The 27,907-nt window shown below is 39.7% G+C and overlaps 3 protein-coding genes across 4 annotated transcripts; 1 reads left to right on the top strand and 2 right to left on the bottom strand.

Annotated features, from left to right (window-relative positions):
* Nucleotides 1-327: 327 nt before the first annotated feature.
* LOC134183445 (hemicentin-1-like) lies at nt 328-4,083 on the bottom strand. Its single transcript, XM_062650980.1, has 8 exons — nt 3,337-4,083; nt 2,961-3,263; nt 2,619-2,882; nt 2,521-2,556; nt 2,176-2,457; nt 1,799-2,116; nt 1,397-1,741; nt 328-1,334 (listed from the first exon to the last, which is right to left on the bottom strand). Exons 1-8 carry the CDS (start codon nt 3,722-3,724, stop codon nt 724-726), a joined length of 2,547 nt encoding a protein of 848 aa, XP_062506964.1. The 5' UTR covers nt 3,725-4,083; the 3' UTR covers nt 328-723.
* A 542-nt stretch (nt 4,084-4,625) lies between these two features.
* On the bottom strand, nt 4,626-15,848 carry LOC134183068 (uroporphyrinogen decarboxylase-like). Its single transcript, XM_062650514.1, has 11 exons — nt 15,689-15,848; nt 15,548-15,627; nt 15,398-15,460; nt 11,127-11,162; nt 11,021-11,065; nt 10,847-10,963; nt 9,025-9,186; nt 7,864-8,001; nt 7,693-7,793; nt 7,563-7,629; nt 4,626-4,906 (listed from the first exon to the last, which is right to left on the bottom strand). Exons 1-11 carry the CDS (start codon nt 15,795-15,797, stop codon nt 4,730-4,732), a joined length of 1,095 nt encoding a protein of 364 aa, XP_062506498.1. The 5' UTR covers nt 15,798-15,848; the 3' UTR covers nt 4,626-4,729.
* Nucleotides 15,849-15,928: 80 nt separating this feature from the next.
* On the top strand, nt 15,929-23,149 carry LOC134183514 (meiotic recombination protein SPO11-like). Of its 2 annotated transcripts, none has more exons than XM_062651074.1 (14): nt 15,929-16,132; nt 16,785-16,895; nt 17,129-17,211; nt 19,036-19,102; nt 19,184-19,292; nt 19,672-19,687; nt 20,204-20,274; nt 21,098-21,134; nt 21,206-21,315; nt 21,381-21,474; nt 21,599-21,636; nt 21,951-22,027; nt 22,736-22,847; nt 22,919-23,149. In XM_062651074.1, the coding sequence occupies exons 1-14, from the start codon at nt 15,957-15,959 to the stop codon at nt 23,039-23,041; spliced, it is 1,224 nt and encodes a 407-aa protein (XP_062507058.1). In that variant the 5' UTR covers nt 15,929-15,956; the 3' UTR covers nt 23,042-23,149. The 2 variants fall into 2 exon arrangements, with proteins under 2 accessions (XP_062507058.1, XP_062507056.1); XM_062651072.1 differs by having other exon boundaries at nt 21,375-21,474.
* The last annotated feature ends 4,758 nt before the right edge of the window (nt 23,150-27,907 follow it).

The raw sequence follows: 27,907 nt of genomic DNA, 5'->3' as shown, positions 1-27,907 counted from the left end.
TCTTGTACAGTACTGTCATCTATTGGAGCTCCTCGTTTTCTTCCACTTGTAGCTCATTTTCACAATGACCTATTTTATACTATAGTGACCATAGTCTGCTGATTGGGGGGCCATGCTCCCCTGATTCCACCTCTGCAAGTTATACATCAAATATTGCAGTAAGCCATGCTCCTACATTCCACACTAAAACATAACCAGATCAGCATTTTGAGCATCATAATTCAATCCGACACTACATTTTAGTCACCCATCAATACAATAGCAGCCCATGCACCCAACTGCACATATACACAAGCCCCCAAATCACCAAATTTCGTACATGTCACTCCATTGATATACACCAACCACAAAGCATACAACAAGCATAAATCCCAACAACCCACCAATTTCTATACATTCATGTATGTCACAATCTCTACCCTACGTGAAATCAACCAGACGTGCATGAAAAATATCACACAAGTTCAATTACAACGAGCTGTGTTTATGAATCATATCATGCCTAGCATATACACCCCACAATATTGCACTGCAAATACAATACACACACAATGAAAACTATGGGTAGACACGAAAACAGTGATACTTCTATCGTACCCTACACTACACCAGACCATGACTGCTTAGCAGATAGCAACAGCAGGCAAAAAACAAACAATTTAATGTGTTTCTACAATAATCAAAAATCACGGATTTTCACTGTGTGGCTCATATCTCGAGTCGTCAATTATACTTGACCTTCACAAATGCATCCTCCGAATGCACGATCCCCATTTCGTTCACCGCTTCACAATAGTAAATCCCGCCATCGTCCACGTTTACTCCTTTCGTGACCAGAACTTTGCTTGTCGTCGCGAGCATTCTGTTGTCCTTGTACCAACGATAAGACGGAATCGGAAAACCAACGACATCAACAGTGAGACGTAAAGTATCTCCGACAACTAATTCTTGACTTTCAGGTTGCTTGATGAACGAACACTGAGCCATCTCGCGTCGCAGTGTGCTAAGCGTGGACGAATGAGACTCATCTGGTACAAAACGAGGGTTTACAACATCATCAACATTAACGTACTTCGAGGTGGCAACAGGATCCTGATGAGTAGAGGAAGTCGTAGACAAAGGTCTTGAGCAACTGATAGGGCTCGTAGGACTCAAACTGTGAGGCGACTGTTCGTAACGATTGGAGTAGTTCGACGATGCGAGAGAGTCACGAGCACTAGACTCCGCCGGATTAGAGTCAGGGTAAGACTGGTAAGACTCATCATTGCTGCGTGAGGAGCATAACATCCTAGGTTCTGATGAGATCAGAGATTCTGATAAATCAGTTGCCATGGCTACAAACAATATCAAGACGTTACTCTCCTCCTATAGTGTCTAATACAACAACTGATCTCACCTGAATACAAATTATATTCCGAATAAGCATCCTCTTCTAAAATAGTCACTTCCGCGGGATCTGTTGTTGCCATGGCTTTGTCTGCTCCTGTCACTTTGCACACATACTTGCCGCAGTTGTAATGAGACAGCGAGTACAGAATCAGAGCCGATCGATTGCTACTAAACAGTTCTTGCATTCCATGGGGTGCGTCGACCTTGCTCCACTGATATGTCAACTTTCCTGGCCCCTCTGCACGACAACTTAATGTCACTCGATTTCCCAACTGAGCTGCGACCGACACGGGCTGCTCCACAATATGCACATCAGAATCCGTGTTTGGCAATGATTTGGAATCAAGAGAGCCTATCGTACAACAAAAACATGCACACAAACATTGATTACAAAATTGAGTTTTGTTACCCAGTCCGTCGATATGATGACCCGTCTTCACCACCAACTGCGCCAAGTTAGACTTCACTGATGCTCTTCGGTCACTAACTACGCAATATACGCTCGTATTATTGTCACTCAGTTTTACATTATTAAGCACGAGGCGCTCTTCATCGTGGCCCTTCTTCGTCAATGGCAGTCCATCATGTCGATACCACTGATAGTAAATGATAACCTTTTTAATGTTCAACTCTACGTGACAAGAGAATACAGCATCTCCTCCTTCTTCAATTGTAACGTCACGAGGGTGAGCAACAATATAAAACGATGGACCTACAGTCATGGATGCTAAATGAATAAAAAAGTATATTCTAAAGAAGACTCGTAATTTCATATAATTGTATTACCAATATCAACCGGATCAGCGACCGGTCGTCTAACGACTCTTACGCAAGCAAGTTGAGAAAGGTTGTCGTACCCTTGTGGTGTGAATACTCTGCAGCTGTATTGACCGCTGTCAGCCAACCGAGCAGACGGAAACGTGAGAACATCACCACTGCCAATCAAAGACCGCCCATCCTTGTGCCATTGGTAGTAAACACAAGTCTGAGCTATCGCATGGCAGCTCAATTGAATTCGACTGCCCTCGGTTACCTCCATCGACTGAGGGTGCAACGAAATAGCCGGAACTACACAATACAGTACATCCAAAATACGAATAAGCAAACAAACAAAACAAAAATTGGCATTACTCATTGGTAGAGAATTGACATGAGAATGTTGTGGATCTACAAAGTGTACAAGCTCAAACTCATCGCTGTTCAAACACACTGTTCGACAAATAAAGAACCTCGTGATTGTACCCTCAGTTGTGCAGTGTTTGTTAGAACACTTCCATTCTCGTTTTCTACAGAACAGCAGTAGGATGCAGAGTCACGTGATTCGACACATTCCAGTGTCAAATTCTTTCTTGTGTTGCCCTTCAACAGTACACCATTCTTATACCACTGATAGACAGGATTAGGCACACCATCAGCGTCAACTGTGAAGGTAACATCATCTCCTTCAATGACTTCTTGAGATTGAGGATGCGTGACGATTGTTGGTGGACACACTACAGAGAGAGAGAGAGAGAGGACGACATCAGCACACATTGGGTGCATATCACTATATAGAGAGTAGAGTACTGTACTTGCTAAATCAACAATACTGAGTTCACACCAATCAGTAAACAAGTGAATATTCCTTTCACTGATGGAGACACGGCACGTGAATAGACCTCTATCACCAGCCTGGACATTCTCGATTATCAATTTCTCGCTTGTTGCTCCTTGCACCTTTTCTTTGACCTTGAACCACTGATAGGAGATGCAATACTGCACTTGACAAGTCGCACCGACATAGAAGGCAGCCGTACCACCCAAACATACCGGACAAGATATCGGCTGCTCGTCAATAACAAGAGGATCGCCTATCGTTCTCTCTGAATGAGATGCTGCTCACAAACAATTACCATAACTTCCACTTCCTGCATCACATACTACACGATGTACCAGCAAACGATTTACCTTGGCTGTGTCTGCTCGAGTCCGACGCATTAGATGAGCTGGACGACATGCTCGAAGTCTGATCAGACAGTGAAGCATCACCATTTGCGATTGACCTTGACATCATGTTCGACCTCCTCTGTCGCCTTCTTGCATCGTCTAGCAGAGGCAGTACGTCGTCCAATCCGATGTCTATAAATATCTCTCGCACATCGTCTAACGTTCGTTCTCCTAGCGCTTCGATTATCTCGCGAGGATCCTTGGGGGGCCACGTCGACATCTCGCGCGACGGTCTCGTCTCTTTGAGCAACTCCTGCAGAGCGCTGACCTGCTCTCGTGACACAAAGTCTGCGATTTCATGCTGTAAGTTGAGAGGAAGTTGCGAAAGAGTAGGAATTCGTGCACTCATGACAGACGTGAGTGAATGAGTGTGACGACGAGACTCCTGCAGCGCGGTTGACAAGACAGCGACGAGCGGAAAGTCATAAGCAAACGGACGGTAGTGCAAAGAATCGACACAAGGCAAGGAAGCAGGAAAACCGATTTCCTCGACTTCACGGGATAGCCCCGCGTTGCAATCAACTAGACTACTCACTACCCAACAACAAATTATGTAGGCTAGAGGGTTTGACTGACTGTGTGGTGCAGAGATGTCGGTAAAGTGTTGAACACGGCAGCCAGTTGCATGGTCAACAAGCTTGTGTTGCAAAACCGGTTGCACTATGTTGGTTGCGATTGATTGCAAATTGAAAGACTCCACTGGCGGTCGGCCTACGCACCTACTTGTCTAGCACATTAGCTGAAGTTGAAACTTTATTCACAGAATAGGGAATGACAAAATCCAGATGTCGACAGCAAGAACCCTATAGCTAGCCCTCAGCTCTAATCGCTGGGCACAAGCTTAGCAGGTCTGCAGCTATGTAGCCAGCAAATCTCTGAAAGAGAGTAATAATTCTTGTCAAATTTGAATTGACTCTGACAAACTGGTATAATTTTTCGGCACCTGCACTAACTCTATAGCTCTATAGTCTGTTAGAGTCTAGACCTTCAACAGCTAGCTGCTCTCATTCTATAGATTCTAAGTCAACAGCTGCCACAAATACTTTGGTATGATATGCCACTACTCAAAGCAATTACTTTCAGTATGCTAATTGTTAACTCATTGATCTTATAACGGATTGATAAAACAGTTTAATAATTGCCGACCAGATAACTTGTACCTCTAGCTAATATGCCACATGCATAGAGCTTCAGTGAGATCTATACAAAGTAAAAGTTGAATCAGACTGCCCCTAATATATACACGAAGCCAGAGTTTCATCTTTGATGGTATTGCACTATTCTCGGTCCCTCTCCAATACTATACTGGTTTCACAAACGTGAAACCAACACTTAAACTGTTTCACTAGTTTGGCTAATTATGTTCTTTTGGTTGTTTGAGGAGAAGCTCTGAGACGGTATGTACAGAGTCAATAAATGTCCCTAAATGAGTGGGATCCATATCAGGGTACATTCCATGGCCGAGATTGGCGATATACCGATGACATCCGAATGCTTTGACCATATCCTCAACTTGACGTTTTATGACATCCTAACACAATACAAAACAGTTAGCATAGCTACTGACTGCATTCAAATAGAAACCAAACAAAGTTTTAATGATTGCAATACATACAGATATGACCACGTGATGTACCAGAATGAAACAAGAGAATTTCAATTAGCTAGCAATATCACAATGCTAATGAGATATATAAGTGGCCACTTTATCTGTTTTGTTATCCTGTCAATCTCACTTTCTGTTGGCACCTTCAAACCTGTCAGTTGCCTTTCTCATGAAAAAGTAAGAATATGGGAAATTTAATGATAACTCAGCTATCAACTTTGAGAACTGATATCAACACACACACACACACACACACACACACACACACACACACACACACACACACACACACACACACACACACACACACACACACACACACACACACACACACACACACACACACACACACACACACACACACACACACACACACACACACACACACACACACACAGACACACACAGACACACACAGACACACACAGACACACACACACACACACACACACACACACACACACACACACACACACACACACACACACACACACACACACACATCTTCACATTTCATAAACTTACTAAAACATAAGAATTAGCTCCTACTTAGCAGCTATGAGCCCTTTAAACTATCTTTTGCACACATGTAGCTGCTACAGTTGTATACCAGCTAGCTATGCAAGCAGCTTACTCTACCCAACCACTCAGTACAATTCTCAGTTTCACCAGAATGTTGTCAAGAAATATTAATTAACTGTTTCAAAGCCATAAAATTCATCACTACAACATTTGCTTAATTAAATAAAATAACACATTCCAGATGAACTAATTATTGATTCAAAATTTAGAACAAACAAAATTATATAAACTATCTGCTTATTGCTACACTAAAAGTAAACTCTGTCTTGGCAACGAGGTACCATACTAATTATTCATTCAAATCCCTATAAATTTCAATATTGTACGACTAGAGAATAGATAAAATTTGCATTACATGCTATGTGTACAACCAAAAGGCCCTAGAATCAACAGATAGTAATCCTGTATGCATGAAACAGGAATAGAACCACAGAAGCCAGAAATCCATGAAAGATAAGTAATAACTTGATGTACTAGAGCATGCCAATCAGATACTATTCATGAAACTCATCAGTGAAAGTGAACTGAATGGAGATAAGGAAACCAAGCTTGAATGCTCAATCTAACAGGCTCTACTTATAATTTAGCATCTGCACATAATAAGTCATATGCCTACAGCAACTACCATTTGACCATTTCATTCTCGTATTTTGTAAGTCTGCCCTGCTTCAATGGCAAGTCAAACCTACCCTGATACGTTATGCTGCAGTATGTAGAACCAGAAGTGAAACATAAAATGGTGATATTATAGACACCAAAAATAGTGTCTTCACCTGTAGATCCAAAGGCAGCATCCTCATCCAAACAGAAACGCTCAAATCAACTGATTACTCATTCCTTCAAAATAGCTAAACCATGACAGCTGTTCACTGTATACATAGTAGTCTGAATACATAACAGGATGTCAGGCCACATTGTTTCACTACCTATTCTTTTCTTGTAACACTACACCTTATTGTATTGTGCTAACCCTAAACACTTGGTCTACCATTTCAACTTAAAACAAATACATCACCTTTCAGAGAAAGGATCATGCCATTTCAATAAACAACACAGTCTTCTGGAAATGGTTAGGAATGTAATGTTAGAAGGCAATCTGCAAGAATTCAAAACTGAAAGCACATACAATAAGAACCAAGTGAAATACAATCCCCTGACACCTTTGACAAAACTCTAAAACAAGGTAGTCCAAGCTTATCATTTAATTGTGTATGAAATACTTTAGATAGGTCACTAGATAGGTCACCCACTATCTACCATGTCTACTAACACAATCTTTGAAACTCTTTCACAATACCATAGTTATTAATAATTAAATAGTTACTTACACATACAGTACCCGTAGCAGATGAATACCTGCCAACATACTTAGATAAACTAAAGCGTAACTATATTGATAACCAATAATAGATTTGTAATGTCACAACCCTTGTGTAATAACTTCATGTCAAAACTGCAATAACAAAATCACAACCAGTCATTAAACTGTCACTATTTAATTACTCGATATTATATTACAGTTAAAACTTCCACAGCTAGGTAACATATTTCCTCATTCAAACGCAACAGCATCTATTGCTTTCAGCCCTCCTAAAAGTGCGGAGTTTATTCCAAGGGTACAGTATTTGTTTGAGGGACAGCAGCACTTATTGCTTTCAGCATCTGACATGTTTACTACCAATACTGTACTTTTTTCTTTTACTTGGCACTACAGACAACAGCAGGTATGCTTTCTGATAAAACGGCGCTTATTTGAGGGTGGCGTTTATTTAAGGGTGGTATTTGCTTTCATCCCTCCTAATGATGTGTTTATTCGGGGGGGAGGGGGAGTTTGTTCAGGGAGGCATTTGAATGAGGAAATACTGTAAGGAATCAATGCCAACTGGGAGGTTTCCATCGAATCATGCTGACTAGTTACAACAGAGAAGTAAATCTCTGTAAAACAGCCAAACCCTGCTCTAAAAATGAACAGTCCACAATAATCAAACAGATCACTCACATGTGAAGCGTACAGTCCACATGGATCGAAGTTGCCTTGAAGAGTGATACCTGCACCTACCCTTTCCCTGATCAGAAACATAGACTTTAGACTAATATACAAATCAAAACTTAGAAGATCATTGACGTACCTAGAGATTTGAGGATCCATTGTCCAGTCCAAACTAATGACATCATAATTAGAAAAAGCCAGTTCTTCCAGAGCATAATGAGCGTCTTTCGCAAACACTGTCTGCCATTCGAATAAATAAAGTGACCGATATAGTTTAATCTTAGACGATCACAGCACATGCAGCTCATACAAGTGGCACTTGACTGAGTCCAAGTTCATCGACTTTCTTTCTGACCATGCCTGCTATTGATCGAAGATATGGTAGAGAAAACTCTTTAAACATTCCTGGTCCCAAGTATCCCGCATTAGATTCAAACACCTGTAGCATCTATACAAGGTGACAAGTTGAACAAGTACCAGCATACACCAGCACACAAATTTTATACATTTCTACTATCAGACTCAATTAATATGCACACATAAACAAATAAGTACAAGCTACAATATGACTATTTCCATAACGGTAAGATTTTATGTATTTAGCAAAATAAAATACTGACAAAACAACTAACATTTGCATAGCTAATCATCCAACAGCATAATGAGCTACCAGATGACTTGAACATAATTCACATAAACTAAGTGCATTCAGTCGTCTGTTGGTTGTAAAACAAGTTGCATTTTACATAGAACAGACGTTTGTCCATTTCTCCTTGCTGTGTTCATCTTATCGCATCTAGGCAAGGCATAAATAATATGATAATATATAAAAGCACTCTGATGACACTTCAATTTAAGTACATGATGTATACTCAACAGTCATGTTGAGGTATCCTACATAAAACACCACTATTATTATAAGACAATTTGTCTGTCTTGTATTTCATATTATAGTAGCAATAGATGAACCTCCAACATGCTGCTTCAAAATGGTGAAAGTCTTTACACACTGCATGACAGTATAAGTTGTTATTCACTACAGGAATCTAGTCAAATTTCATATCGGATATCTGATCTGTCTTGGAGACAGAGTCATATATGTCATTCACTTTCTAGCAAACAGCATAGTTATACCATGAAACAATGCCGCTAGAGCAGCAGACTGGTCCTAAACAAGGACAAACCTGTTGGACAATGTGAAACTGTTAAGCTACCTTCATTATTTATAAACACCAAAAATTTATCAATGCCACAGTTGTAACTTAATTAACCAAACAAACACACCAGAAAGTAGAAATACATTAACTAACTACAATATGATAACTTGATATCTACATCTACAGTGATTTGCTTCAAACATGAAACCTACTCTTTTGGCACTTGGAGTTGTTTCTTCCATTTCAAAACAACAACAAGTACATGACCAAGTAGTCTTTAGCTACCTAATGACCATATAATTAATTATTCTTACCTGTGCTCCCGCTTTAACTTGTTGAGCCAAGTAGTCTGCTATAATACCAGACATCCTCTCCAACAGCATCTTGCTCTCATCTGGATGCTTGTACAGCCAACCCTTTGCCTTTGAGAGAGTCTTGCTGCCACCACCCTCAACCATGTACGCCATTAATGTCCACTACATGAAGTACACAGCTCAACACATTATATCACATAAGGGACGGTCCGTAATTTTTGTATTTTTCTAAATTTGGATTCAGGATGAATTGCTGTTGACCCACCCACCCAACACAAATTCCGTCCCTAAAATAATATGACTTGTCATACCCAGTATTCCCGTATTGACAACTGACAAGCAAGCAATTTTATAATAAATATAGTAAATGATATGATCTCTACTACAATTTATAGTGTTCAAGTCTCCTGGACTGCATTGTACTGGTGGCAAATAGTAGTATGAAGGCGACAGGAATACAATGACATCATTGAATTTCATATTTTAAGAATTCGGATTTAGGGCTTACCCACCACCTCCTTTCATCCCGAATCTGGATTTATAAAAAATGAAACTTACTGACGGCCTCTAACTAAACTGTGAAAGATAAAACTAAATTCATTAGATATTGTGAACAGCAGAGACTGATCATGTAGCTCAACATTAATTAATTAAGTCAGTGCTTTAGTATAATTCAATAAAATGTTTGAATATTAGCAAAAGCTTCGATCACACAAACTCAATCTGACCTACTGCTGTGCTACTAATTGTGCCATTGCTTTCATGTATAATTAATGAACAGCTTTAACACTTACTTAACAGAATAATATGACATTTTGAACAACCCACAAAAATGCAATGCAGCCATATCCCAACTAGTTTTGCATAGCCAGCCCTTCTCCCTTTCCAAAATCCAGATGCCACGAGATTATATCCCACCTACCTCTGCTACAACTACCTCAGCTTTAAGTATGTTCCCATAACCAAAATGTGTACATGACATTGCACTAGCCTTGAATGTACACTCTCACCGCCTTTTAGAAGCATCACTGCATCCATCGATACATTTATTTCATTGTGAGATACAAACCCGTCCAGTCTACACGTGTCCCATCCTACCAATGTACAAGTTCGAAACAGTACACTGTAACAAATACTGTTCATTTAGAAACTATCACTGTCATGTATATATCACTGGCATAATCCATAAAGCAACTAAGGCAATATTACTGGCACGAAAAGCAATCTGACCAACAGCATATTTTTGTTATCAACAACTAGTTAATAAATCTTATATTCCTTTGTTGTACAAGTGTGCATGACAACATACTGTAAATCAATAAATGTTTTTGTAACTATAAAAGTTTGTAAATTTCAGCAAACTCTATTTTGTACGAACTAAATGTTCATACACTTGCACACGTGCGTGGAAGTGGCAACGTCTCAATCAACATCCAGGTGAATACCTGCCGACATACACTTTCTACAGCCATGCACATCATTATAGTTTCCAAACAGGAGTGTCTTGGTGGACTTATTTCGATCCCAAGCAGTGCTGTTAGTCCTGCTATTGCTGTTTGCTAGATTAGTGAGTTTTTTGGACGCTGTTTACATAGTCCAATGAACCAAGTGGACTTTACTCTTGTGCACTTTACAATGACTATAAAATAAATAAAGACCAAGCATTTTGATGGATATTTGAACTACAAAAGTTAGTAAGCAATTTCAGTTAGTAAATCCTTTGAAATTTACAAAATTTACAAAATTAAATAGCTTACAACATTTATTGATTTTAATTGACAATGAGTATAATAACATCACTGACATTTATCATGCTCTATACCGGTGCTCCAGAAAAGCCAATCAGAGGCACTTTGCCATTGATACGTTTCCTCGTCAAGGTAATTGCATCAAATACATATTTTAACTCTTCACTTATGTTGACATCAAATCGAAGTTTCTAGAAAAAACAAAGTGAAAAAAATAGCAGACAAATTATGTAAACAGTCCAGCAAACTTGTATATCCAATGGAGACGCTAATGGAATAGGAAACACCGGACCCTAACAAACCACAAACAAAGTATTAGACTACATACACCACAACACATGCAAGTGATTTTACCTGTTTAGGTACCATCTGAACTTCCATGCCTAATGCCTAAAGAAATCGCAAAACAGAATGTTGAATGTTATCACTACAAAGAAATCAACTCCTGCATAACTGTTTAGTTAATTAAGCCCATCCCAGAGAAGTGTGACAGTCAACTTAGAATACTCTTTCGTTTCACAAAATGTCATATTTCTGAACATCAGCATGCAAGAATTTCCTGTACATCATTTTCCTTGTGTTTCTGTTAACATATCTTACTGTACATCAATTCAACTCCAAGACCTTCGCAACACAGTATAACTAGAATACCGTATTTCTTTTAATATTGGCTGCCCTCGAATAGAAGCCGTCCTCGTTTACAAGCCACAGCTGAAGAGACTTGTTGAAAATAAAGGCTGCACTAGCATGCAAAGTTACTGGCCATGCCCATATCACATGTTTTTGATGCCTCCGTGTCAATCTCATCTTATTACGCGCACTCATCTATGAATCATAACATAATAGTCGTGGCACTTACAGCTAACAGTGCTACAGTTGGCACCTTCCAAAGTGTCCAATTATGTCAACAGAAAGAAATGTGACGTTTTCAAGTACCAACGTGTCACTGTGTGAACTAGAGACTCAAAAATAGAGGTCGTCCTTGAATACAAGTCGTCCTTGTTTACAGGCCGCAGTTCCGTAACATTGTTAGAAATAGAGGTCGCGACCACTATTAAAAATACGGTACCATGTATAGAAGTCTCTTACAACAGCTCCGTCCCGATTATACGCACTCTTGACTCAAAACCTCTTCTCTTGTTAGATCATCTTGCACTCTATGCTTCTAAGGTAATGTGGGCAACAACAGAAGTATCCCGCGTAACAGTGGGTGCACTTGTATTAGTAGTAGACAAAGAATTTGTGTCCTCAAAGTCCCATACTTATGCATTACTGTAGATGAGATCCTATTCTTCACCCAGTCTGATTAGATTATAGATTGTTAGTTATTATCCCGTTGAAGGCAAATGAAAATGTAAGCGAGAGTCCCATTCCAAACCATACTTATGCATTACATATGGTGCGGCCATCAAGAAGGAAGCAATAGCATGGTACTTGCAGTTACGTCGGTGACATAGCATAATAGAAAGCATCAGCTTTGTTTTCCATTCTTGCAATGCAACAGAAATTTCCTCAAATACAGGAAGGATACAGATAGTGTTCCTGTTCTTCTCTTTTCATCTTTCTTATCTATACCATGGAACAGGAAGTTTTCCACGTCTTTGACAGACAGACAGACAAAATAAGTCTAAGAAGTTTTCCACGTCTTGTTTTAAACTAAGTGGTTAAATGTATTTTGACCCCTATGGGGTCATCTGTTGTAGCCTTAAGTGTTTGTTGTTGATTTAGAGGAACTCTACTTAAAGACTAGCTTTTAAGCTCTTGATGGAAATTTCTTTGGATTTGAAATATATGTATTTGACAGAGACAGACAGACAGACAGAAGTGGCTGTTTTGACTCATAGTCATTTAGAAGACAGAGGATTGTATGATCCCTTTAATTTAGCTTATAATAGTTAGTTGTTATAGTTGTTGTTCAAAGGACGCAAGTATTTAGCGATGTGCTATTGTATCATAGTTCCTATTTGAAAAATATATGACGACAGACAGACAAACAGACAGATTAGTGTAGGATGAAAAATCAAGTTGGATTGACAACAGAGACATTCAACAGTTTATCACTAGAGTAGTTTATAATCTTGATAGTTCATTTAGGTTTAATTGTTCTATGGTTTAGTGTTATAGTTGGTATCGTAGTAGATGGGACACATCTGAGTTATTTGCGTTGCTTAGCTGTTGTATTACCTACAAAATTTATTGAATAAAACAGGCAGGCAGACAGATCCATCTAGAATGAAGTCCTTGCAAGGCAAAGGAAAGGTGCAGGAGCGTGGCTCTTGACAGTACTATCATCATCATCATGGCGTGCATTATCTTCGTGCGATTTCCGCTTGGCATCCTTGATTAGACTCAGCTGTCAAATGCCTTTGACTTCTGGTCAGTGTGACTGTGAGAAAGAATTAGACTCAGATGGATACCACCTAATAACATGTAAGACTGGGGGCAGCCCAGTAATCAGCCATAACAACATGGTTTCAGCATGGTCAGACTGTTTGAGTCAACTGTAATTACATCACGTAAAAAACCCAGAGGAAGGTATGTCAATTCTGAAGACAGATCAGGCATAGTCGTATTTGATTCGGCATCAGGGGTGGATCTTGAATTGGATATTGCACTAGCGCATCCCTGGAGTAATGAAAAATAGAAGGTTTATCAGCTACAACTCAGAGAGCAGTGGCAACCAGAAGAGAAATTCTGAAGATCAAAAAGTACGACCAGAAGCTCTTGCCTGGAGGATTTTGACCAACATTTGTGCCTCTAGTTTTCAAACATTTTGGCTGTTGGGGAGAGAAAGCTAAAGACTATTTGAAGAAACTGTCGCAGCTATCAAGAGACGAAGACGAAAAACCAAATGCATCAACCTTCAAGACATACTGGAGATCTGTGTTTTCTGTGCGTCTACAACGATCAAATGTTAGAGAGAGTGACTGACAGAAAAATAAAGAAGATTGTTTCAAGAGGCAGCCACATAAACATAAATAGTTGTAGGTAGAACCAAGCCCTGTTGGCTTGGGTAGTATTTAGTTGCTTTGCTTAGATGGTGTATAATAGTTCAATGTTTGAAAATATATGTATTGACAGACAGACAGACAGACAGACAGACAGACAGACAAATAGACAGACAGACAGACAGACTTTGGAAGTTTGTAATTGCTTCAGAGATTTGCAGTTGATGTATAATAGCTCAATGTTGAAAATATATGTATTGACAGACAGACAGACAGACAGACAGATCAAATGCTAGAGTGATTGACAGAAAAATAAAGAAGATTGTTTCAAGAGACAGCAACATAAACATAAATAGTTGTACGTAGAACCAAGCCCTTTTGGCTTGGGTAGTATTTAGTTGCTTTGCTTAGATGGTGTATAATAGTTCAATGTTTGAAAATATATGTATTGACAGACAGACAGACAGACAGACAGACAGACAGACAGACAGACAGACAGACAGATGGATCAACAGTCCGTTTCATTCCCTTAGTTATAGGACATTTGGACGATGGGGTGAGATGGGAAAAAACTTTCTGGAAAGGCTAGCCAAGAAGTCACGTGATGAACTTCGTCAACCTAACGCTGCTGAGTTTCTGGACATCCGGAGAAAGAGATTCTCAAATCAACTTCAGAAGTGGAACGCAAAGGTCATCATGAGAAAAATCTCAGCTCTGACAAATGACATTAACTGTACTGTAGATTGCTCTACCCAGTTTTTCAGCCACTAAGTTGGCTCCGGGTAGTCTGCATTGTTCTCTTTTAAGTGTTACATGTTTGTTTGTTTTTAAATCTAGTCCTAGCAAACTCTCGTAGTTACAGTACTTTGTATATATTTTAGTTACCTTGCTAGCATTGTATTATAGATGTATGTTTGAAATAAATGTTATTTGACAGACAGATAGACAGACAGACAGAGAGTGCTAGTAGAACGTTATGGGTTTTACTTGTCGTTTTAATGTGGTAGAGTGTAATAATAGGCATGATTTATGATAATATATAGTTTGACAGACAGACAGACAAATCCAACTCTGCATACACCGATGGGGCAGCGGCTCTGAGGCGTGAAGAAAAAAATTAAAGAAGTAAAATTCAGAGGAGACCAGGCGGCGCCTCTGTGAAACTGATACCCCTTGTCTTCGAGCACTTTGGAAGATGGGGAGTAACAGGGTTTCAATATCTGCAACATCTATCTCGCAGTTCAGTCAATGAGGAGGGCAAACCAAACGACCCAGAATTCTTGAACTATTGGAGAAAGAGATTTGCCGTCCAACTCCAAAAACGTAATAGTAAGACCCTTACAAAGCAGTTCTCATCTCTCCTCAACGAATACAACTGCAGGAAGACTTCAGCTCTCAGTGGACAGTCATGAACATTTAGTGACCGGGACCATAAGTCCCTTTCGTCTAGTCATAATGTGCATGTGTATTTAGTGCATATATAGTGTGCATTGTAGTTTTAATTAACCAGTTTTCATGTATGTAATAGATGTAATGGACACGTAGATTAGCTATTGCTTTGGTGCTATAGTTCATTTATGAAAAATATATGTATTGACAGACAGACAGACAGACAGACAGACAGACAAGCATGCCAGCAGGCAAACTTATAAAAAATTCGATCACAAAACAGCGCACCTGTGGAATAACAAGTATGTCACAGAAGATAATAGCAGCGTCCAAGTCGAACCGTTCTAGAGGCTAAGACAAGACGTACACGTCAAAAATTATAACAAACTCATCACACAATCGTCATGCTAACCAAGTCACGCTTAAGTACTTTCTCACCTGCAGAGTAACCTCACAAGCTAATTCAGGCGTCTGACAAATCTCGAAAAAATCATGTTTAGAGCGCACTTCGCGAAACTCTGCAAAAGCACGAGAAATTCGAAAGAAAAAGTTGATTTTGTCATTTATTATTATGTCTACCTGGTAGATATCTTCCTGCTTGTCTCATCACCCACACTGGTACTCGCTCTACACGCTCACCAGCAGCAGCTCGTAAAATGAGATCGTTCTGTAAGGGTGGAAACTCCATGACGGCTGCACTGCAGAGACCGGAACGTCGCACACCGTTCGAGGACTTGGATTGTTATCCCGGATGTGTTATCCCGGATGTGTTATCCCGGATGTGTGTGACAGGCGGGTAAGTCAAGGTTGACTGAGTTTGTTTCTGTTCAACTTTTAGTGTCCGTGAATGTCTTCTCAGCTGTGTTTGTCTCAAGGCTTACTTTCGGATCCTCCTGCACCGCAGTTCTGGATCAAACTGAACGAGCTGAAGCGCGTCTTACTGCAGGACTCTCGACTGTGGAAAATACAGAAAAGGCTCTCTATTGAGTCAGGAGATTGTATAGTAGTTAGAAAGAAAACACGGTTAGATATAGTAGTCAGTTTGTCTTTTTATTCTGGTGTGTAATAAAAGTCTGGCGCGTCCGTTCTCTTCCCTCCTCATATGCATCCGCGGTCAGAATTTGAGGGCGGTGCCCGTTTTCCGCGGGCTAGACAAACCGGAAGCAGAATAAAACGCATTCAAAAATAGAATCTAAAACTAATTTCTGTACATAGTATATGCTGTGTTGAACTATGAGTAGAACAGTTTGTATGTTATCGCAGTGACTTCGCCAGCTTTCCATGGCTGGGGAGCCAGACTGCCATTTCATATCAAACTCAATTTAGACTGACTACGTAGAAAGGTGCTAGAAGTTTAGTAGGTTATACGCATATAGTATAGCATATACGCAGACTACCTACCTTTTGTGTGCCAACTCTTAAGTACTAGTATATACGTTTTGTTGTAAGGAGGTTTTGCATCTCTTATCCATTTCTGATGTATTCTGTTGAGCTGCTCATGCAAGTCATGTAGCATCAATTTCAAAATTAATGACAAAAAGAGCTTGTACTATCAGAAAAGCCACCACACTCAGAAGTTTTGGAGTCTGTGGCTCCTCGATGGCTCCCCATAACAACATCACTGATAGTCTTAGAGTATTTTTAGGATTAACTTAAGATTATTTGTTTGTTTCAGTGAAGAAGTTATTCACTTGATTGAAAATCTCATTTTACGGTTCATTCAGAGTGTGTTGGAAGGCGGCTCTGATCTTGATGTTCCTGGCAGGTGTTCAGCAGGTTGTGTGAGGTACAGCAGATTTCTAAACGTTTCAGTTATTTATTTATTTATCTTCAGTCCATAGAAAATGTGTTGTCGTGCAGTCTTGTCAGTCGAATGCATTTATTGTAGACAACTTACTTCAAGTACCTCTGTAATTCTGTCCTTGCTCGCGCACGCGTGCGTGTGTGTGTGTCTTTGTGTGCGTACGTGCTTGTGTGTATCATGCAGCATATGATGTTGTAAAGTTTACTGTTGTGTAGGTTTACTTCTGGTGTGGGCTTTGAACTGCTGTATTCTTCAACTCGATGCCATCATACTCGGAAACGCACTGACACAAAGCAAGGTACATAAGTGTTAGACGACAACTCATATTAGCATTTTTTAGTTTACTTGAACAGTTCAAATGCAGGCAAATCAGCCACATTTAACATGCAGTTTAGTTTTATTGGTTATAATTATGCAGTTGAAGCTCGAATGTGTTAATTATAACTTTTCTGAAACAGGCTAACTGTGGCAAGTGGTTGTAATGGAGACATGGTTGAGAAGGCAGTTATTTTGTATGTAACACGTGTAATGATGTTGTAGGTAGAAATGACCATAGGAAAGACCAAAGAGCGCATAAACAAAGAGAGAACGGCTTGATTATGCTCATCAATAAAGACGCCATGACGAGTGTGCTTTATGCATTGCTTTACTGCATTTCCATGCTCCATGTGCAGTAGTCATGCATGGCGTCATTATTGATGTACGTAAGACGTTCCCTCTGTCTGTGCTTTTTGGTCTTTAATTCCTATAGCCATTCCTATCAACATACATGTTTAATGTTTTCTTTACTACAGTAGTACATGTAATGATGTTGTAGGTATTACCGTAAGATACTGTAACCAGATGCCTACACTTTCTTTACTCACCACAGCAATGCGAATATAACATTTTGTGATACATTATTTCCTGTATAGTTTTATAATTTTGTATGTGTGTGTGCTGATCAACTAACTGTGTTACTCAATGAGAGAGGCGGTAATACAACTAAAACTAGAGAAGGTAATACAACAAACCGTTGTCCTTCAAATCTGAACATTTGAGCATGTGCACTCCAGTACCTGGGAAACTTATTACAGTGTCATTGGGTTTGTGTGTGTGTGTGTGTGTGTGTGTGTGTGTGTGTGTGTGTGTGTGTGTGTGTGTGTGTGTGTGTGTGTGTGTGTGTGTGTTCGCTGTTTTCTTGTATAGGAGAAAGCTGCAGAAGAACCTACTCTAGCTGCCTGAATAGAATGTCATCTAAACATGCTTGAATTAAGGCAACACACACCTGCATAGGCTTGTAAACATTGAGACAGTTGCTTGTTATGTCAGACAGAAAGACAACAGAGTGACACCTAGGAAAGAAATCTCATGTTTGCTATTGGTATAACTACAAGCCTTGCTTTTAGTTGTGATGAACTCTGGTTCATCCGTGATGTCAAGAAGATTATTGGAAGATTGAGCTGTAAACTCTAAACACTAGAATGGATGTAGACTATGTCTAGCTACATGTACTTGCAATTGATTTGGTTTTGTACATCATCAAAGTCATTCAATGACTACTACACAACAAGAGTCAGTCATCTCACACATAGCTCAATGGGTTTTCAAAGCGAGTTGAAAGCTTACCCAACTTGTCCACTTACAGTAGGTGGGTTATAAAAATTTAATTTAAAAAAATAGGAAAGAAATATTGATAGCAACAGTGCAAGAGCAACATGAATACGAAACATATAAAGGAATTTTTCTGGTATATTTTAGAATGAGTTGTAATGTAGACATGCATGTAGCATCACACAGCAAATGAGATTCAGATGTTGCATGGTCTAGTGGAGAAGCTTCATGATGCATTGCATTGTTCTTATGCTGCACAAGAATCGACATGGATTTATAGACATCTTAGAAACATCTTCAGTTACAGACTGGTATGTGACTTGAAAGCAACAATGAAACATGATGCTGTCACTCAGCCATAATACATACAGTACAGTATCTGAGGATATACAGGCTGTACAGCATAGCTACTTGATGCATTCTTAATTGGTTAACAGAAATACACTAATACACCCATTCAGACTAAATACAAATATTTTGTGTTCTTTATTAATTTAACGAAGAGCTTTGTGTTTGTGTTTCTGTGTAGCACAACTCACCGTTGTTCTCGAGAAAATCCATGAGCTCCTTATTACCAATTCATATGCAACAAAAAGGTGATACACTCTAAAAAATAAAATTCTTTTGTATGAGATAGTAATGCGATTGTTTCATTACAATTCCTGGCTGTTTTTTAGAGATTTGTATTATAACAATGTCGAGTTGTTTGATAAACAAGTTACTCTTAATTGTCTGCTGGATGACATCGCAGTCAAGTTTGAAGTTCCTCGACGATGCTTGCATGTGGTGAGACAAAAATTGTCAGCTGTGTGAGTAACTTGAATCTCTGCCAAACTTAATGAGAACGAGCAGTGACCATACCTTATATCTTCTGTCTCAACTATGTGGCAGTGTCAGACAATAATACAGTGAGTGGATTGTTGCCACTTTTTGTGAGTATGTTTTCACGAAGTTTTTGCTACAGCAATGACCATAATTGGTTAGACTCGGTTGGAGTTTTGGTATACAGTACATGCATGCTTACTGTTGATATAGAAAGGGAAGGGTTTGTCTAGAAAGTGACTGAATGTATATGGTTTGTGTAACAGAGAGATGTACTCACACAGTAGTGTTTATGTAAAATTGTGACACATAATATGATATCATCACATCATTTCTATTCTAGATGTCTGACAATAAAGGTATGCTGTACATACTAATGTGAGGCTGTTGTGTGGGGTACCAATTGTACTTTATTATGGCACAGTGTGTTGAGACAGGGTGGAGAATTGGCATATCTACAGTGTGTGTGTGTGTGTGTGTGTGTGTGTGTGTGTGTGTGTGTGTGTGTGTGTGTGTGTGTGTGTGTGTGTGTGTGTGTGTGTGTGTGTGTGTGTGTGTGTATTTGTGCTGGTTGTGCAGACTCTCTGCAAACTGCCTGACAGATGTCACACACACACACACACACACACACACACACACACACACACACACACACACACACACACACACACACACACACACACACACACACACACACACACACACACACACACACACACACACACACACACACACACACACACACACACACAGAGCAATCATAACAACATCAACAAGCATATAATAATAGTTTTGTTAATGGGTGACTTGACTTTTATGCATTAATTTTGCAAATACTTCCACAGTGTATTAATGAACATTGTTGTCTATTACAGGCATGTTATTTGGTGATTTGCTGTTTTCACATCAGGACATTGTTACAGACTGTCGAGAAAGCTCATCAATGGTTGTGAAAATTATGCTTTATACGTAATTAGTGTTACATACAGAATAGTTTGTGCACACCTGCACATGCATGTGTGCAGGCGCGTACACACACACACACACACACACACACACACACACACACACACACACACACACACACACACACACACACACACACACACACACACACACACACACACTGATTTATGCTTACGTTGCCACTTTCAGTTGGTCACGAGTAGTTTCTAACATATGCCAAGACACTGTGTCTTGTACTAAAACTACTAAGTAACTTCTGACATGCATGGATCTTATTGTTCATTACAGCAACTGGACCCAAATTGCATTTTGTTACTTTCTGTCACTTCTTGTTATGTGTAAGTACATGCTGTTGACTAACGATTTGACTGAAAATAGTAAAGTTACTGTACACATTCTAAACTGTTTCCCTGGATCATATCGGCTAGATCCTGATATTTAAATACATTTCAAGTAAGATGTCAGTGTAGGCTTGAGGGTCCAGCAAGTCTCTTTCTCCTATAATGCAAAACATGTTTTGAAAGTCTTCCACCATGTAAGGGAGAGGAATTGGCTGGACTTTCTAGCCTATTGTCAGTAACAATATTTACTGCCTAAATTTTTGGTTCTTGGTTGGCTTTGTGAAGACAGCTGAGGTTGTCGTATCCAAGTGGAGAGACTCGTTCATGTTGTGGTTGTCTGCATTCACACATACAGATGTGCAAGCACACACAGACCATTAACTGTTAGCATGTTGTAACAAGTTAACGTCGTGCGGGTTCTGGATACTGAGTGTGTTCTCTGTATACTCTTCTCTGTTTCAGGGAACAACAGTGCCAAACGACATACACGACGTCACAAGTAGGTCTTTGTCTAACTGATAAATTAGAGTACATAAGACACTGCTGTCTAAAATCTCTGTTTTGCATTAGTAATTTCATCGTCAGCAAGATTTGTTCTTGTGATTGAAAAGGAGGCAACATTTCAGCGCCTCCTTGATGATAAATTCTGTGAGAAGTTTGGTCCTTGCATTATAATCACAGTAAGCAAACGTTAGACTCTAGAATACACAAACTGTTTGCTTACTGTCAGTCTTTGGAGGGTAAGGGTTTCCCAGATGTAAGCACCAGGAGAGTCATCCACATACTGTGGACATTGCTAGAGATACCGATTCTCGGTCTTGTGGATTGTGACCCTTACGGTATTGAGACATGCACGTGTGTGTGTGTGTGTGTGTGTGTGTGTGTGTGTGTGTGTGTGTGTGTGTGTGTGTGTGTGTGTGTGTGTTATGGTGGGTAGTTATTGGTATTTATGGTATATTTCAGGTATTGAGATATTAACAGTTTTCAAGTTTGGATCAATGGTAAGGAAGCTACATACGTGTATAGTCTTGAAGTGGACTTACTTAGTCTTGAAGTGGACTTACTGTCTTGTGTGTTGACGATCTTATTTTCTAACTGTATTGTCTCATAATTATGCATCAGAGTGAGATCTCTGTAGCGATGCCATATTGCTTCTTATTGCTTTTAGTAGATGTAAACAAAAATGTTTACCAGTATTTAGAGTTTTTCGTGTATGAATCTCATCTTATTGTATTAAGCCACGTTGATGTTTCAAGTTCTGTACATGTAAATATAGATTCAATTGAATAGTTGATGCTGTGCTGTCTGTTCTTAGTCTCTTGCATATAATTCACATGACCTAACTTGTCCGTGTCTCAAATGGATCGGAGTCTTGCCAAGTGACTTAGCAAGGTATGAACCATGTTTGTGGATTACCCTACTGCTTCTAATGTCTTTCAAGTCTTTTGAGGCTCCAAAAATAATTTTGAAATTTTTTCAGGTCTACCTGTGTGATATTAGTCATTTTTCGATTTACTTATGTTTTTGTGCAGTGACAAGATCTAGTGATCTCTCAACAATGCAAATATTTTGCACAATATGGCGGCAAAAGTTTTCTACCAGATCACACACACAAAAACAAACACACACACACACACACACACACACACACACACACACACACACACACACACACACACACGGGGCAAAGCCTGGACATACAGCAATTTGTGAGGTCAAAAAAATGGTAATATCCTATAACTTTTCTAGGGTAAATTTCGAAAAGAATATCATTCAAAAAACATTGGAAGCATTAGGGTATGTTGTGTGATGGATACTAACTATGTAGTCTCTGCTGTGTGTCAAGTCAGTACCATACGTTTTGTAGTGTAGGGCAAACTTGTATAAAATGAAGTAAAATTAATTCTTCAAGTCTTCACTATGAATATGATGATCATTGTTACTTCCAGTAAAAAAGATGGATACTACGTATTATGCATTGACACGTGATTGTACAGCGTACTCAATCTTTTACGTTTTCCACTTGAAATCGGATGTACATCTCAACTACTAGTAACTGCATGTATCTAATAACACTGAGTCTGACCATTCTTTGCTAAGGTTATCCATTCCTGATGACTGCCTAATGGATCTGGCACAAAGAGACCAGCAACGACTTGTTTTGTTACTACAAAGGCCGTTCATGAAAGCCGAACCAATGTGGAAAGAAGAGGTAGAACTAAGCCACATGAAATTTATTTCTAACTCTAGAATAGTCAGTTGGTATCTATTATAACCATATAGGTTGAAGTGATGGTTGCGAGGGGCAAGAAAGCTGAGATTCAGTGTTTCAGCGCATCCTTTTCTCAAAGTTACTTGGTTGATGTTTATTTACCACAAAAGCTAAGTGCTGGAAGCTGGGTGTGAGTGACACTATACAAAAGTCAAATGTATGTACTGGTGTGACTATTGCTTATTAGCCGGAAATAGTTTGCATTGGTAAGAATAGATATGATATAATTGACTATTTATTTCTGGTAATTAATCGTGCTGTACTCATTCTATGAGTACATGTGTGGCTGTTAATAAATATTAGGGCCACTTAACTTAATTGATATTGAGACAATCAGGTTAGTCACTGATTGAGACTATGATCTTGTGTATTGGGATGTGTGAGGCAAGTCAGTTATTTATACTGCAACATTTCCAAAGTCTGATTTCCGAATATGCCAGCGTTGAAACTCCCTGAGTTTCCATAATAACCGAGATCATAGAATAATCATTATTTGGGAACACTTGCTGAATTAACGAAGTGTAAGTATACTGTTGTAAATGATCTGTAGGCTGGACAAATTGACAACATTTGCAACCGTTTGCTAAACGTTGGTAGAAGTTCTTGAAGTCTGTTGACTGCATCCTGTTGATAACTTCAAGTTGAAAGAGAGGCTTAATAAAAAGCTGCACAACAAGTTGGGATCTAAGAGACTTCAATCTTGTTATGTCCCGGCACCATTCTAGATCGCACAGATGGGACAGAGGTTATCACATATAGCACAAATATAATAAGATCCAAGGCAAGGAATAATGTAACGGAGTGCTAATCCTTTGATGGTGACCAGTCTATGTCATCACGTCTTCATCTTGTTCAACTACCATGGGAACAACTCAGGTGGTAGATGACTCTCAGACGATGGTGCAGATGGCAGACAGCTCACACATGCTGCACATTGAGGATGCTTCGACAATGGTTCTCCTCTTCCTTATCAACTCTTACTGTCTTCTTCCTCTTTTGGCTAGTTTTGCTAGAACCATTCTGTGTCCTCCAAATCAAATTATCCAGCCTCATAGGTGGAGCCTTCTTTCTCCCACAAAGCATCTCCACGCTTTTTCATTTCTCTCAAACCTTGACGCCTCCTTTTTGTATCAGTTTGACACTTCCTCAAAAGCTGGCTTCCTTCCTGACATCAAGCTTCTCAAGAAGGCGTCGAGACAGAGTAGTGTTGGTGATTCCCATTGCCTTTAGTACTCGAACAAGCCCTACATTCCCGGCATTCCTCTGCACAATTGATAGAGAGGTGGCTATCTTGACGATCTCCATAGAGGCAAAAAGGTGTTTTGGGCAGTGTTTCCAAATGAGGTTGTGGAGAGCCTCGTTCGAATTTTGAGTGTCTCCTTGCAACCTCTCCAAAAGATCCTCATAAACACACTAGCTCCATCAAATCAAGCACTTCTTCCTGGATTTCTTTTGGTTTGTACTGAGGATCCTTTCTGTTGAATTTACACCAGCTATCATCACCAGAAGGGCAGTATGAGTGGTTATTTGCGTGGTGGAAATATATCGCTAAGATTGCTCTAATCATTCCTGGTTTATCACCAATTTGACTGCGGATGGCCATACCATAATAATTTTGAAGCTTGTTTACCAAATCAGCCATTAGCCGGTACTGCCCTTTCAAACCCTTTCTAACCGAGTCACCACACGGAAGTGGAATCACCAGATCCTTATGTTCAGTCCACAACCTTCTAAGATGGGTGCCCATGTGTTTCTGGACGTGCCAAATACAGTCACTGTTAGTGATAGTTACATCTTCACCATACGGTTTAGCAAAGGTCACAGACCGAAACGCAGAACTATCACTATCACCTATCCAGGTTCTGTACCTTAGCTTGTGTAACTCCAAAGATCGACCCCACATAAGCACAATCCCATGCTGCTCCATGCTGTCTCAGGATCCTCTGTAATTGAGTGAGCAATGTGGGTGTGTGACTCTCCTTCCACATTCTGAACCTCTCACTCCCTCTGTCCCATGAGCCGTGTGCCTGGCAATCCTTACGAAATCGACTCTCTATTTCAAAATTGAGAACTTTGCCACTCACTGCTGAAACCACAGCCTGAATACCAAAAAGGCTTGGTGACCTCTCTTTTGCCACGTCACATCAGTGGAAACTGCCACATCTATGACCTCGTTGGTTGTGGCAAAGCCTATAAATTTATCATCATCATCACTATCATCACTAAGATGATACACAAATATTGAATTAGTCATTACTCAAATTTTGTGACATCAAATTAGTGCATTATCATTAGGAGTAATGTAAATATAGGTAGCATTCTTACTTGACAGTAGGTGCACTCAAACAGAAGCGGAACCACAAAGCCGTTTCTGTCAATGCCCATCTTCAACGCAAGTGACCTTTCTTGCACACTGAGCAGAGCGCAACTGGCTCTAGTTGAGCTGCCAAGGACAGATCAACTAGGCAGAAGCGTTTAGGCACTATAAACCCATCACGGTCTGGTCTGGATGAACCGTAGGAAGAACTCTACCACGAGCAAATCCACCAAAGACATCTTTCTAAACCTTCTGTATCTTCGAGCAGCAGCAATATTGGAAGAAATTCTTACGTGGTTAGATAACTGAATGGTTACGCACATTGCTACGAGATCGATCGAGAAATTCTTGTGCCCCGGTTCTGCCGCCCCTGTAGTGTATACTGGACTTTGCATGGAGTCAGCCTACTTGAAAGACCAACCGGTACCATTTGGAACAAAGTAGAAAATGTGCTCTAAAACTTTGCATTCCTGCTACTATTTAATTAATGTCATAACCAATTACTATAGTATGGGGTGGTTCACAATTTTCGTCATTTTCACGAGTGTAATCCAGGGTAATTCTGCACACTTGTTAGTTAGATGACCTGTATATTCTGCAAGAGATTGTGTCCCGCATTTACCTGCGCATGGTTTCTTTTGTTGCTACTGTAATTTAAGTATGTGGACGGCTGTTCTTGGCACCATGCAACTATACAACTGCATTAGGATCAAATATCAAGGGTGGGGCTATACTGCACAGTTGCCGTTTTTCCCTCTGATGGCTGTAAACACAGCACCTGGTTGGTGCATAGTTTACTAACGGTTAGAATTACGACTTGAGCATACGTAAAGCAGAGTTAAAGTTTTTGTAGGTTTTCTGCGAATGCTGCTATGGTCCTCCCTAGATGTTACTGATTTTGTCTTCTGCTTTTCCTCGCAGGCTCTGCACCATTCACAAACCCATGTCTGCTTCTTTGATGGTCTTTTGCTTAGCATATATAGCAATTTACAATTAAATCATATGATATCCACTTTTACCCCCCCATAATGAGGAGAGAAGTCCCCCCTGATCAGCTGATTTCAGCTGGTGATTTATCTTCCGCGATATTCACGAGCAGTAATAGTGGTGTGTCTATCTTGGAAAGTATGAAGTGACCAAACAACTTGCTAGCTAAAAAGTTAGATGGTTTGTTCTACAAAGAGTTGCTCACTATTGCATGAAAACAGTAGCTAGAAATTCTTCCGGCTCACAAACATAGGTATTTTGCCGCTACCTAAAGCACAGAACGTTAAGCTATCCAGCGAGTGTTCACGTTCGGTTTCGTCCCCGTTGAAAAAAGAAACGTGCGGCTAGGGACAGAGAGACCGGTGCGTAGCGCACGTTACCACTCCAATACTGCATATAGGGTTGACTTTCCTTGTGCACGTGAACGTACAAACCATCGTTTAGTTTTAGAATGTTGACTCATACTTCGGTAAGTCTTATGATGTCAAAGTAGCTTGACACAAGATCACGCAACGTTGTATTCTTAGTTTGGGAATATCAAACATTTCGCAAGATTGATCTTCGATAAGATTATCGTGAATTGAGTGAAACAAATCCGGTACAAAATGTGATTTCGTAAGTTTTTGTTATGTGAATTTGCTTGTTTGCCTGCTTGCCAGTTTGTCTGTCTGTCTGTCTGTCTGTCTGTCAATACATATATTTAAAATTTCAACACTATTACATTCTAAATGGTTCTGTCTGTGCAAACAATAAATATGTTTAGAGTAGATACGTAATATGTATTAATTTCTATATAGTTGTTTTCTTCATAAGGTTTATTTAGTGTCTGTCTGTCTGTCTGTTGTTTGTCTGTTAAAGAAATATATTTTTATAAATTGGAACTATTACAGGCTAAATCAGTTTGTTTGTCTGCCTGTCTGTGTCTCTCTGTTTATTTCTTACATCAAACTATTATACAATTCTGCAAAAAACTACAGTGATACACTTAGACTAATGCTTATTGAAAAACTAAATCAGTGGTGTACCCTAGCTTAATTAGGTGTGCTGAGGAGGGTTCACAAATTGGGAACAAATATAATATATATATTACGTATCAGTAAGTGTGTATGTATGTATGTATTTGTGTGTGTGTGTGTGTGTGTGTGTGTGTGTGTGTGTGTGTGTGTGTGTGTGTGTGTGTGTCTGTGTGTGTGTGTGTGTGTGTGTGTGTGTGTGTGTCTGTCTGTCTGTCTGTCTGTCTGTGTGTGCGCACGTGTGTGTGTGTGTGTGTGTGTGTGTGTGTGTGTGTGTGTAATAATAATAATAATAATAATAATAATAATTGGGGCGAGCCTTGGCAAGACCCTCCTTATGTATACTGTACTGTGTTGAGATGGGTCCGATAGTACGTGCGACCGGAAATGACATTGATTTTGAGCCAATCACTGACATGATGGTTTGTGATGTCACAATGCAGATATAGGTGTAATAGCCACGGCTCTCCAGGTTGCTGCGCACGAGAATGGGCAAACAGACTCGAGCTCCTAGAGATGGCTTGACGACTGCGGCCAAAAATGCAACTAAATGAGAGAACACGTCGCTTTTACAAAGAAATCTACGTTAGCACTATACCTATATGTGCATGTTCTCCGCGATGACAAATCACTGTGTGTTTCTTGTCTGTTCTTATTGAGGCTCGCCCCAACAATGCTTTGCA

Source organism: Corticium candelabrum, chromosome 8, assembly GCF_963422355.1.
Source record: "Corticium candelabrum chromosome 8, ooCorCand1.1, whole genome shotgun sequence".
NCBI lineage: Eukaryota > Metazoa > Porifera > Homoscleromorpha > Homosclerophorida > Plakinidae > Corticium > Corticium candelabrum.
The sequence above is the reverse complement of the archived record's forward strand: the minus strand, read 5'-3'. Positions and strand labels throughout refer to the sequence as shown.